The sequence below is a fragment of the Bos taurus genome, chromosome 8 (genome assembly GCF_002263795.3).
Source record: "Bos taurus isolate L1 Dominette 01449 registration number 42190680 breed Hereford chromosome 8, ARS-UCD2.0, whole genome shotgun sequence".
Lineage (NCBI taxonomy): Eukaryota > Metazoa > Chordata > Mammalia > Artiodactyla > Bovidae > Bos > Bos taurus.
Window position 1 is genome coordinate 53,339,252 of NC_037335.1, and position 14,199 is coordinate 53,353,450.

At 35.8% G+C, this 14,199-nt stretch overlaps 1 protein-coding gene across 2 annotated transcripts in view; it reads left to right on the forward strand.

Annotated features, from left to right (window-relative positions):
• VPS13A (vacuolar protein sorting 13 homolog A) overlaps positions 1–14,199 on the forward strand; it is a 276,405-nt gene that overhangs the window by 159,975 nt on the left and 102,231 nt on the right. For both annotated transcript variants that reach the window (XM_024996187.2, XM_059889554.1), the window contains exons 35-39: positions 1,577–1,724; positions 5,563–5,690; positions 5,966–6,135; positions 6,672–6,889; positions 7,693–7,925. In XM_024996187.2, the coding sequence (XP_024851955.1) occupies positions 1,577–1,724; positions 5,563–5,690; positions 5,966–6,135; positions 6,672–6,889; positions 7,693–7,925 (897 nt within the window). The remainder of the gene's footprint in view (positions 1–1,576; positions 1,725–5,562; positions 5,691–5,965; positions 6,136–6,671; positions 6,890–7,692; positions 7,926–14,199) is intronic.

Here is a 14,199-nt window from a genome sequence, read left to right on the forward strand (position 1 = left end):
TCTGTCCCCTCCTTTTGGACTTCCCTCTAGTTGTCACAGAGCATCTTATCTGAGCTCCCTGCATCATACAGCAAATTTCCACCGGCTGTTTTACATCTGGTAATTCTTATGTTTCCATGCTACTCTCTCAGTTCATCACACCCTCTTCTTCCCCTACTGTGGCCACAAGTCTGTTCTCTATCTCTGCATCTCAGTTGCTGCCCTCCATATAGGATCATCAGCACCATCTTTATAGATTCCATATATATGCATTAATATGTGATATTTGTTTTTCTCTTTCTGACTTACTTCACTCTGAATAACAGGCTCTTGGTTCATCCACCTAATTAGGACTAACTCAAATGTGGCTGAGTAATATTCCTTTGTGTATATGTACCACAACTTCTATATCCATTTATCTTGTTGATGGACATCTAGGTTGCTTCCATGTCCTAGCTATGGTAAATAGTGCTGCAGAAAACATGGGATATATGTGTCTCTTTCAGTTATGGTTTTCTCAGGGTGTATGCCCAATAGTGGGATTGTTGGGTTATGAGATAGTTGTATTCCTAGTTTTTTAAGGAGTCTCCATAGTGTTCTCCATAGTGGCTGTATCAATTTACATTCCCACCAGCAGTGCAAGAGGGTTCCCTTTGCTCCACACCCTGTCAAACATTTATTGTTTGTAGATTTTTTTGATGAGGGCCATTCTGACCAGTGTGAGGTGATACCTCATTGTAGTTTTGACTTGCATATCTCTAATAATGAGTGGTGTTGAGCATCTTTCCATATGATTATTAGCCATTTGAATGTCTTCTATGGAGAAATGTCCATTTAGTTCGTCTACCCTTTTTTTTTTATTGGGTTTTTTGTTTTCCTCATGTTGACCTGTGTGAGCTGCTTGTATATTCTGGAGATTAATCCTTTGTCAGTTTTGTTTGCAATTATTTTCTCCCATTTTGAGGGTTATCTTTTAATCTTGATTATTGTTTCCTTTACTGTACAAAAGCCTTTAAGCTTATTTAAGTCCCATTTGTTTATTTTTGTTTTATTTCCATTACTGTAGGAGGTGGGACAAAGAGAATCTTGCTGTTACGTATGCTGAAGTGTGTACTGCCTGTGTTTTCCTCTAGGAGCTTTATAGTTTCTGGGCTTATGTTTAAGTCTTTAATCCATTTTGAATTTGTTTTTGTGTATGGTGTTAGGAAGTGTTCTGAATTTATTATTTTTTATTATTCCATATTTGTCAATTGAGGGGCTTACTAACCAAAAAAAATATAGAGTAGCTACATGGATACTTAAAGATAAAAGTTCATTTTAAAGGCTTAAAACTAGTAGGCTAATTGCTGCATTCATAACAAAGTTTATCATTCATAGCTTCTGGTATTGATACTGGCATTTAATTTAGTTCTGTATTTCACAGGGTACTAAAGAATACATGGTCATTTAGAAAATGAAACCTTCAGTTAATAGAAGTATCTAATGTGTTAAAAGTTGGTTTTGCAGGGGTTTGAAATGAAACAGTTTTCCTTGTATAAAACTTTTTCACTACATGAGGTAGTAATGTTGAAATGGTCAAATCTTATTTTTTTAACAGTTCATTCTTAGTCAAGAAGATATAACGACCATTTTTAAAACATTATATGGCAACATATGGTATGAAGGTGATAGTGCTTCACATGAGGTAACAAAGGATCAGTCCAGTGTTACTAGTGGTGCTACTACTGCGTCACACCATGCGGCAGGTACGTCTTAACCTTAAATTAGCCCCCTCCTCCTTTCCTTCTCTCCTTCCTTTCATTCTCCCTAACTGTAGGTTTGGGTAAAGTAAAATTTATAAACCTTTTCTATTTAGCTAATCTTACTCAAGTAGTTCTCATTTATCTGTTATTAGTCATTCTGTTGTTTTTTTTTTCTTTGAATCAAATTTCTAATTCTTGTGACAAAATTCCTTAGTATGTGTTTTTTTCTTGGTTATCCTAACTCCCCTGTAAGTTCCTATTTTTCAGTTTTCAAATTTTCTCCTCATCCTTTCTCTTCTCCCTTGTTCCTAGTGAAGCATATGTTCCAGTGGAATATTTCATATTAATATTAGAAGTATCAAAATATTAGCAGTCTCAAAAGAGGATGATCATTAGTGATGGACTCCAGCAAATATTTAGAAGATACATGGATAAAATAGAGCAGAAGGAATCATAACTCAGTAGAAGGCTGCATCCAATGTTGGATTTAATTTATTATGTAGAAACCTAACTAGGGCTTAAGTTCAATACCAGCACATAAAGAAATTGGATTAATTAGAACTACTAGATGATTTTGCTTCACTAAAATAAATTCTCCTCATTCTGGCATTTTGGGGGAACCTCAAGTCTCCCTACCTCAAACTGAAATCATATTGCACAGCTTTTCCAGTCAGAATCCCAGCAAAGAAACAACCTTACATTTATTTATAACATTATAGAAATCATCATTCTTACTAGCTAGAATAACCAACCCAGTACTTTATAGTTAAATATTAATGGTCAGATATAAAGAAAATCATAAGAACTCAAGCATAAAAGCAGGCAGGATAAACAGAATAGTGTTTCTTGAATGAGACAAAATAATTGAAGAAAAAAAGAGAATGTGAACAGAAAACTAATTCATAAAAACAGAATTCTAGGAGTATAAGAACTGAATCCTACCATCACTACCTTCTGTCTTCCTAAGATAAGAAAGAGTTCCTAGAAGAGAACTCTATAGAACTAAGTAAATATTGAAACAAATTCTTGGATATAAAGAATCTACCCAGTTTCAAGCTGATTGAATACTTCCATGCAAACACATTTTTGTGAAATGTCAGAGCAACAGAAGTACTATTGAAGAATACCAGGCTGCCTGTTAGGGCTTAGAAAAAAAAGTGACTGGAATCAGATTCATCATGAATGAAACTGGATGGGGTAGGATTGATGGAGGATAAAAGACAGTGGGGTAATATTGGAAAATATATTTCTAAGGAAAATAATTTTGAAGTTAGAATTCTATATATGGTCCAACCATCATCCAAATGTGAAAACAATTTTTAGATTTCCAGTGACTCAAAGTTTACTTTCTTTATACCCATTCAGGTACAGCTCATTTTATTGCACTTCATTTTTATTGTGTTTCTCAGACATTGCAGTTTTTACAAATTTAAGGTTTGTGGCAACCCTGAGTCAAGAAAGTCTATCTGGGTTCCATTTTTCTAACAAACTTAGTTTTTAATTAAGGTATATATATTTTAAAAACATAATGCTATTGTGTTATGACAGACTATAATATAGTATAAACATAACATTTTATATGCACTGGAAAACCAGTTTGTGTGACTTGCTTTGTTGTGGTATTCATTTTATTGCAGTAGTCTGGAACCAATCTTGCAGTCTCTGAGGTATGCTGGTAGTTTGAAAATATATTCTAGCAAAGCAAATAAGGAATCCAGGAAAAGGGAAAACATGGGATTCAAATACAGAAAGCATTAAAAAGGAATCCCCAGATTATCTGTTACTGGGCTAGAAAGTACTTAGTTTTCATTAAAAGGAATTTAGAATGCTTTAAGAAAAAAGGACAGATGTCTTAAGAAAAGTGACATAAATTCTATATAACATGTAGAATGAGGTGTTAACTATGCCACATTAAGTAATATGGGAGAGGAAGACATGTTTTCTGTTCCAAAGAAGGGAGAAATATATATACAGTACATTCTGGTGCAGAAGTGAAGTGAACTGTTTTGCATGATTTTGAGCCATTTTTAGAATGCGTGAAGAGATAATTTTTTTTTTTCCTTGAGAGATGCATGTGTTGTGTTGCAGCAACAGAGGAAGTAAAATAATAAGCTATTGGGGCTTCCATGATGCCTAGCAGGTAAAGAATCCACCTGCAATGTAGGAGATGTGGATTTGATCCCTGTCTAAAAGATCCCCTAGAGAAGGAAATGGCAACCCATTCCAGTTATTCTTGCCTGGGAAATTCCATGGACAAAGAAAAGCCTGGCAGGCTACAATCCAGAGAGTCAGAAAGAGTCGGGCATTACTGAGTGATTGAGCACACATTAGTCTCTTCATTTAAAATACTGAGATTTTTCAGTCTCAGTACTGAGATTTTTCAGTGTAGCAGTCTTGCATAATTGTGTTGAACTTCTTCCTAAGTATGTTTTTTGATGCTACTGCAAATATTTTTAAAAGTATATTTCTCAGTTGTTACTGATACAATTGATATTTGCATAGTAACCCTATATCTTCGTATAAATGCTAAATTGATTTCTTAATTCTAGTAATTTGTTGGAGACTTTTTAGGGTTTTCTATGTAGTCAGTAATGCTGAGAAAGTCATTTTTACTTTCTACTGTGTAGAAATTATTATGTATAAATAATTTTGTGATAATAAACTCTACAGCTTACATGAAATGTACAAATTTTTTGAAAAAGTTACCAAAACTGACATAGGATGAAATAGAAATAAGATGAATAGTTCTGCATCTGTTAAAAGAATTGAATTTCAGTGGTGAATTTTGTTAAACATTTAAGTAAGATACAAGTGTTAAACAAACCTTTTGGAAAATAGAGGAGGAGGGAACACTTCCTTAGTCGTTTTATAAAGCAAGCATTAGCCTGATACCAAAAACCCAAATAAAAAATAAAAAACAACTTTGAGGGAAGAATATTGCACCTAATATCCCTAATGAACACAGGAATAAAAATTCTTAACAGCATATCATACTAAATCCAGCAATAAGCATGTAGGATGTGTCATCTTGACTTAGACTTATCCTGAAATGCAGAGTTCATTTAACCCTCAAAAATCAATTAACGTAACACCAAATTAATAGAAAAAGGAGAAAAAAAATTATATCACCTGAACAGATGCAGAAAAAGCATTTAATAAGTCACCTATTTGTGATAAAAAGTAGAAATATCGAAAAGGTATATTTAAAGGTGAAATGGAAAGTTTTCCACCTAAAGTAGGAACAAAGCAAGAATGTCCACAGTCACATTCCTATTCAACCAGAAATCATTGACAGAGCAATACAGCCAAGAGAAGGATTAATAGGTCTACAGAATCCATTTAAAATGTACCATGTGTATATAATACCTTGCCCCAAAATATGAAATATAGAAAAGACTGAATTTTGGATCCTTTTGGTTAGTGGAACATTTTTAAAATGTCATCTAAAGCATCTTGTTTGGTTTTAGTTTTTTTTGAAGTAAAATGTAAATACAAAACACATATGCCAGGTACTCTGGTATGCATTTTACACATGCTATTTCCCTGAATTGCCAAAACAGACCCAGGGGTTAGTTCTTTTATTCTCATTTTACAAAAATTAAACCAAGAGTTTATTAAAAGTAAACCAGGAATTTAGACTCCCAGATTATTATGTAAAGAATGCTAACCCTGGAGTTAAGTGAGTTCAACATCTGAATTTTTAAATCTTTTTGAATTTTTGGAAAAATATTGTACTATACCCATTTATTTAATAATTATGGTAAATCTACTTTTAATTCCATTTTAATGAGTTCTACCATTCCTGACCTTTTTCTTTTATCCACTAACTAATTTTTCCAAGGAACAACTGTAGTGACAGCTGCTGTGGTAGAAGTACATTCACATGCTTCTCAAGTTAAGACAACACTAAATATGAGTTTCAGAACCGATTATCTCACCATGGTACTGTATAGTCCAGGTCCTAAACAGGTAAGTTGAAGAAGAAAAACTATATTTTTGCTGTTTCCTGTGTTTTGTTGTATCTGTTCCTTTGAGAAAAATTGTTGCACTTTTCACATTAACTATTTGCCTTTTAAAATGAGTTTTCTTACATATAGCCTTTGATATGAAAAGTGATATTTTAAAGTTAATATATGCTTTTCATTATGAGCTCGTGGAGATAGAGAATGTGGTATTTCATATCGTAAAATATGTTTTAAATTTGTATGTTTGTGTAAAATTTGTACTGATTTCTTTTTCCTCAGACTTCCTTTACAGATATTCGTGATCCTTCTCTGAAACTTGCTGAATTTAAGTTGGAGAATATTATAAGCACTTTAAAAATGTATACAGATGACTCAATATTTTCTTCCTTCTCATTAAAAAACTGTATTTTAGATGACAAAAGGCCTCATATCAAGAAGGCAACTCCTAGGTAATAGTGTTTTAAATTTTTATTGAGCAATGGTTGGTGTATTTTATAGAACTTACTCTCAAAGTTGCATATGCATTTTCTGGGTATAATCTGATATCTTCAAAGCTTTAATGGAGTTGATTCCATAGTTCTCAGTCAACATTTTAAATGCTCTGTTTATGTGCTGTTCTTGTTGAATGGTTGAATAGAAAAAAATGGTTAAATAGAAATAATCAGTGTAATTAAATTGGTTTTAAATTAATATCTATTATCTGAATTATGAATCCATACAATTGTAATGGGTAATATATGAAAATTTGTAGGAAAAAATATGCTGAGATTCAAAATTCTGATAATTTCTTAAGGATATACTTCCTATATTATGAAACAATTGTGCTCCTGAAGTCTGTAAATTTATTATTTCTCTTATCCTACTAAGAGAAATGACTTCAGAACATTGGCTTGCTGTCGGTGAAAGCAGTGAGAGACCTTTGAGTTTTATTGGTGTGTTTGATTAGGTGCAGGACACTCATAGAAATTGTGATTGTGTTTTTCAGAATGATAGGACTGACAGTTGGGTTTGACAAAAAGGACATGATGGATGTAAGGTATAGGACGATCCGAGATGGTTGGGTGGCTGATATAGTCCTTCAAGAAATGTATATTTGTGCAAGTGTGGAATTTCTGCTGACAGTTGCAAATGTCTTTCTTGAGGCCTACACTACAGGCACTGCTGTAGAAACCAATGTTCAAACATGGTCTGCCAAAGAAGAAGGTTAGTTATTGGCTAAAATATTCCATATCTGTTACTGAAGTGCTATAATAACACTTAGCTTGATTATCCTTCTAGATGATGAGGATAACAGGATCAATAAGTTAGAAATCCTTATTTTTCAGAGGTAAGAGGAAAATTTAAATGTGTTTTCTGATAAGATAGACAGTTTCTGTATTTTTCAAGTCATAAGTAAATACTGGGTTCAAAAATTATGAGACCCATGTTAAGATAAGTAATTGTACTTCTTTGAAGACAATAATTTGAAAGATTTTCTTGGAAGGAGACAATAATGAAACAATGACTCCTTTTCATAATTAAAGATAGTATTGTAACTTAAACTTGTCTTTTATTTATATACTTGTGTTTGCTTTCTGGCCAGGCCACTCAATCAGGGATTGAACTCATGCTCCCTGCAGGGAAAGTGCAGAGTCTTACCTACTGGACCCCACAGAGAAGTCCCTAAAGTTCTTTTATTCTTGTTACATTTATAATTTTCTATTATCTTTTATATATTTCATTCCTTGTAGTGTAGTAGAAAGAGTGTCAAGCTAAGAGTTAGAAACTAGTTTATTTTTAGCTCTGCCATTAAATAGTAGAGATTTCCCCTCACATTTTAAAATATTCTAATGGCTATGAGTTCTTTAAATCTTATACTAGGAGACTTTCAGTAAATTCTTTTGGGATCTAAGTATTTCTATTTTGCTTTTACTTCAAATAGAGATATCATTGTCCTATAAATAATTTTTCATAATATAAGAAAGATTTATAGCTGTTTTAAGACATTATCTGTGTTTTTATTTTAGTACCTAAACAGCAATCAGAAAAGTGGGAAATGAACATCACTATTAAAAATCCTGAAATTGTGTTTGTCGCTGATATGACAAGAAATGATGCTCCTGCCTTAGTCATTACAACACAGTGTGAAATATATTGGCTAGGTGACTTTGAAAATGATACAATGACTGCTGCCATTAAAGATCTCCAAGTGAGAGCATGCCCATTTCTTCCAGTCAAGAGAAAAGGAAAAATCACTACTGTGAGTTTTCTGTTTACTTGTCAGCTTAATTGTAAACTGTTTTATATTTAGCGTGTATCACTTTAGGAAAGTGGCTACATACTCTCCAACTTACTCTATAAAATACTTTTCTTTCGTCTTGGAGAGCCTAATTTAGATTATTATTGCACCAGCTTTTAAACTCTCTTTTCATTTTTTCCATTTGTTCCTCATTGTTTTGTGTATTTATGGGAACAGTCACACTGAAAAGTTGATTTTATCTAAATACTTCTCAGTGAAGACTATACTCTGATTTTGTTTCCATGCCAATTCCACACTGCTTTTAGGCGGTTAAGACTTTCTACCAATTGTTTGTTGTGTTGTTTCAGTTTTATTATTTTAATTTTTTCTCCCATCTAGACCTATTTTTCTCAGATGTGCTACTTGCTTTTCTCCCTATGGCTTGTTTGAACTGTCAGTCATGTGCTCTGGCATGCTTCCCATTTGTATTTTATTTTCTAGTATCCTCTTGGCCTTCTTCCTCTTCATAACTGATTAAAATTTGTTTCTTCAAAGACATCTTTTCAAGTTAACTATCTGACTCCTAGCACTCATAAAACACTTTGAAACTGTACCACAACTTCTTTATCCTTTCATCTGTCAATGGACATCTAGGTTGCTTCCATGTTCTAGGTACTGTAAACAGTGCTGCAATGAACAGTGGGATACGTGTGTCTTTTCAGTTTTGGTTTCCTCAGGGTATGTACCTAGGAGTGGGATTGCTGGGTCATATGGTGATTTTATTCGTAGTTTTTTAAAGAATCTCCATACTGTCTTCCATAGTGGCTGTATCCATTTACATTCCCACCAACAGTGCAAGAGCATTTGCTGTTGTAACCTTTCCTTTGTTTTTCTAATTTTGTTCACTTGATTCTTCTCTCTTTTTTTTCCTTATTGAGTCTGGCTCATGGTTTGTGAATTTTATTTATCTTCTCAAAGAACCAGCTTTTCATTTTATTAATCTTTACTGTTATTTCTTTCATTTCTTTTTCATTTATTTCTGCGTGGACCTTTATTATTTCTTTCCTTCTACTAATTTTGGGGTTTTTTTGTTCTTCTTTTTCCAGTTTAGGTGTAAAGTTAGGTTGTCTATTTGATATTTTTCTTGTCTCTTGAGGTAGAGTTGTATTGCTATAAACGTCCCTCTTAGGACTGCTTTTGCTGCATCCCGTCAGGTTTTAGAGTTGTCATGTTTAGATTGTCATTTGTTTCTAGAAGTTTTTTGATTTCCTTTTGACTTCTTCAGTAACCTGTTGGTTATTTAGAAACATGTTATTTAATCTCCATGTGTTTGTTTTTCTTACAGTTTTTTTCTTGTAATTGATATCTAGTCTCATAGCGTTGTGGTCAGAGAAGATGCTTGATATGGTTTCAGTTTTCTTAAATTAACTGAGGTTTGATTTGTGACCCAAGATGTGGTCCGTCCTGGAGAATGTTCCATGTGCACTTGAGAAGAAGGTGTATTCTTCTGCATTTGGATGGAATGTCCTGAAGATATCAATGAGATCCATCTCATCTAATGTATCATTTAAGACTTGTGTTTCTTTTTAATTTTCAGTTTTGATGAAATGTCCATTGGTGGGAGTGGAGTGTTCAAGTCTCCTATTATTACTGTGTTACTGTCAATTTCTCCTTTTATGTCTTTTAGTGTTTGTCTCATGTATTGAGGTGCTCCTATGTTGGGTGCATAGATATTTACAATTTTTATGTCTTCCTCTTGGATTGATCCCTTGATCAATCAATGTAGTGTCCTTATTTCTTGTAATCATCTTTATTTTAAGGTCTGTTTTGTCTGATATGAAGATTGCTACTCCAGTTTTATTCTGCTTTCCATTTGCATGGAGTATATTTTTCCATCCTCTCACTTTCCGTCTATATGTGTCTTTAGGTCTGAAGTGGGTTTCTTGTAGACAGCATATATATGTATCTTGTTTTTGTATACATTCAGCCAGTCTTCATAATTTTTTTTTAACTTACTGTGTTTGTGGTCTTTTCCCAGGGTAAAAGGTTGACTTCTTTCTTCCTTTTGATTTCTGGCCTCCTATGTTTGGTGCAGTGGTTGTGTAAGCTTCCTATAGGCTGAGATTTGTGATGAGTTTTTGTTCCTTCATTTGTTTATTTTTCCTCTGATGGGCAAGGGTGAGTGAGGTGGTGATCCTTCCTGTCTGCTGGTGATTGGGTTTGTATTTTTTTGTTTGTTGTTTAGGTGAGGCATCCTGTACAGGGTGTTACTGATGGTTGGGTGATACCAGGTCTTGTACTCAAGTGGTTTGCTTTGTGTGAGTTCTCATTATTTGGTACTCCCTAGGGTTAGTTCTCTGGTAGTCTAGGGTCTTGGAGTCAGTGTTCCCACTCCAAAGGCTCAGGGCTTGATCCCTGGTCAGGAAGGAAGACTCCACAAGTGGTTTGTTATGGCATTAAGTAAGATTAAAAACAAATACCCCAAAACGAGAAACCAAAGATGAACCCCAGACAAATGGCAGTTACAAAATCAGGCAAATAATAATTTAAATGATGCAATATACATATACACCCATAAGCAAAGTCAAAACAATCCAACAAAAATAAAGTACAGTGATTGACCCGGTGAACAAAGGAAATCAAAAATTATATTTACCTGTTAAGAACAAAACTAAAGCACAAACTGGAAAACAAAACTAAAGCAAGGTGCCAAATATGCTTTATTGCAATGAAAAGAAAACTAACACATATATTGAGAGGAAAGGAAAGAAAGAATAGATATGCAAAGTTAAATACAGGTAGATGAAGAAGATTTATATACATTAAAGATTAACTGTAAGGGGTAAAGAACAGTAGGAAAGGCAAACAAAGAAATAAATGTAGAGAAAAAAATAATAGGTTTAAAAAATTAAAATTATAAAAAAGAGCAAAGAAAAAAAAGAAAGACATAAAGGAAGAAGAAAGAAAAAAGGAAAACAGAACTGCAAAATCCTAACACAGAGTCAGAGGTTTATAACAACAATAAGAAGTATAACTGAATATACACATATGCATTACACCCATAAGCAAAATCAAAACAGTCCAACAAAAATAAAGTAGAATAGATTGACCCAGTGAACAAAGGAAATCAAGAGTTATATCTACCAGTTAAAAACAAAACTAACTAAAACAGAAACTGGAAAATGAAACTAAAGGAAGATGCAAGTTGGGGAATAAAGCTATGAAAATAAAGCTAACAAATGTTTGACAGGAAAGAAAAGAAAGAATAGATATGCAAAGTTAAATACAGGTAGATGAAGAAGATTTATATATGTTAAAGATTATCTGGAAGGGGAAAGGAACAGTATGAAAAGCAAACAAAGGAATAAATGTATAAAAAATAATAATAGGTTTAAAAAATTAAAATTAAAAAAGAAAATAAAAAGGAAAACTCCCCAGAACTGCAGAAGCCCAATGTAGAGGCAGAGGTTTATAACAACAACAAAAAACGTGTCTGAGGAGAAAAAAAAAATTCAAAAACTTAATTAGATTTCATAGTGCCAAAAAATTGACAACTACAACAGAGGGGCAAAAAAGAAAAGAAAAAAAATCCAAGGGAATCTACAGGACAAGTCAAACCATAAGAATAAGAAATGTTTTTCTTGAGCCACTGCTGTCAGAGTCCTTTCCTTTGCTGGAGGTCGCAGTCCACCTCACCTCCCTTTTATGCCCTCCAAAACTGCTGATCTCTGGACCTGCTGTGGGGGCAACTCAGATTCTAATCTGGTCCTACTCCTGTGTGTTCTTCTCTCCAATATCCACAGCTATCAGAACCAGTGTGTTTCCTTTTGTGGGAGCTCTGAATGTCCTTTTATGTATTCTGTAGACACAGAGTCTGCCTAGTTGATCGTGTGGATTTAATCTGCAGCTTGTATAACTAGTGGTAAGGTTTTGCAGTCTTCTTCCTTAGCCACACTGCCCCTGGGTTTCAACTGTGGTTTTATTTCCATCTCTGCATGTGGGTTGTTCACTGGGGTTTGCTCCTGGGGCTGCCCTGGAGGACTTGGATTTGCCTCTGTGAGGGCCAGATGTCAGGGGTGGTGCAGCTGTTTAGGTTGCAAGAGTTCTGGCAGCACCAGGTACTCAGGGGAGTTGGCAGCCAGGGCAGCAGGAAATATAGTGCTCTAGAAGGGTATGGCAACCAGTATTGGCCAATATGCTCTGGTATTCTCGCCTGGAGAACCCCCCTGACAGAAGCCTGGCAGGCCACAGTCTACAGGTTCGCAAAGAGCTGGACACAACTGAAGCAACCCTGTGTGCATAGATGCAAGACTTTTTTTGCCTGTAGCAGCTCTGCCCCAGTGAGAGTTGAGCGTGAAGGTGGCACAGCTGCTTGGCTTGTGGGGATCTTGGGCAGCACCAAGTGTGCAAGGACATGGACTGCCTCCACCACAGGAGTTATGGCCCTATCAGTCTTTTTTCGAGCCTCTTGTAGCTGGCAATCAGAAGGCCTCTTTGGCCAGTTTTTCCCCATAGCTCCGCCCGTTCAGGCACATAGAGGGCTCCCTTGCCTGGGATCCTTCTCTGTTGTTCAGCGCGTCAGGCACATAGAGGGGCCCCCTTGGCTGGGGTCCTACCCATAGATCGGCATTTCAGGCACTTAAAGGGGCACCCTGGGTGGGGTCCTACTCTGTAGTGCAGCGCATCAGGTGTTTGATGGGCCAGCCTTTTTATCGTTCAGGTGCCGATGCTGGCATGTGGGGAGAGAGGCTATGGTGATGGCTCCACCCACTATGCATGACTCAGTAGGATCACCTTGCCTCCATGGCTTCCTGGCTTTCCTCTACAGGCATTTCCCATCACAGTCTCCTCCTTCACATCTCCTAAATTCCTCTCTCCACAGTCAACAGCAGCCCTCACACTGGGATTGCTCCATAGTCTCTAAACTCCAGCTCCCAGCTGCTGTACCTTCCATGGGACCTGCGTCCCTGTCCAGACTGTGTATGGCTGTGGCAAGGACTGTCTGATTCTCATAACATTTAGGCTGCCACAGATCAGCTGTTTCACTCTGAGCCTTAAATGTTTCTCCTTTGACTCAGACAATTGCCCCGATGTGGGGATCGTACCCTGCTTCAGTTTGCCCACCTGCCAAGGGCAGGTCCAGTCCTCTGAACACTCCTGTTTTTTCCCCTAGTTCCTTTGTCCTACTGAGTTTTGGGTGGTTCTATATTCCTTTCCACTAGTCAGGTACTCCTGTCCCCCTTACCTGGTGTTCTGCATGTACTTCTGTGTCTGAAGGTGTATTCCTGACGTATCCATGGAGAGGGATATACTCCATGTCCACCTACTCCTCCACCATTTTGTTCCTCCTCCTAGATGATAGTTTGCTTTATTGTGTCTGCATATGACTTCTTTCGATTTGGCAATATATTAAGTAAGCGTAGTCGCACAGTCGTGTCCGACTCTTTGCGACCCCATGGACTGTAGCCCACTAGGGTCCTCTGTGCATGGGATTTTCCAGGCAAGAGTACTGGAGTAGGTTGCCATTTCCTTCTCCAGGGGATCTTCCCGACCCAGGGATCAAACCTGGGTCTTTCGTATCACAGGCAGATGCTTTACCCTCTGAGCCACCAGGGAAGCCCAGGCAATATATTAACTAATAGACAAATAAGTTGTCAATTTTTGACAACTCACCACTATACACAATGACTAGTTTAACAGTGGTACAAGGACTGAAAACTCAAAGCTTAAAAACCCATTCAGAAAAAGAAAGAATAGGAAACACTTTGTAGTCATTGCTTCATAACAGTTGAAATATCCTGCTGAATTGAATTGTGAAAACTTGAAGCTCCAGCAATGGAGTAAATTCCTTGGATAGCCCATGTTGGAGTCTTTGATTTTTGCTCTCTTGAAAGAGCATTGTTCACATTTTCTCACGTGGCTCTGTCTCTCTCTCTTTTTTTATACATTATCCACTGTAGACATATGTAAAGTGACTGTTGTCTTTTTCAGGATAAACACTGTTGTCACAGCTTGCTTTCTGTTGAGCTTACTACTTGGAGGTGATTTTAGCAGTTTTAATACTAAAAAACTTCTATATACCAAGTATTGGTCTCCTTGGCAATCCTTAGGTTTGTTAACCATTTGGTGATTCCATATATAAGTAGCTTTAACAACCAAAGCTGTTATTTATTCATGGAAGGTTTTTATTTTTATTTTTGCTGCAGAACTCTTGTTTTATTTACTAATCTGTCATTTGTCTATTCTATCTTCATCCTGACAGTAAAGACTACTTTAACAGTGGGTTCCCTTTTCT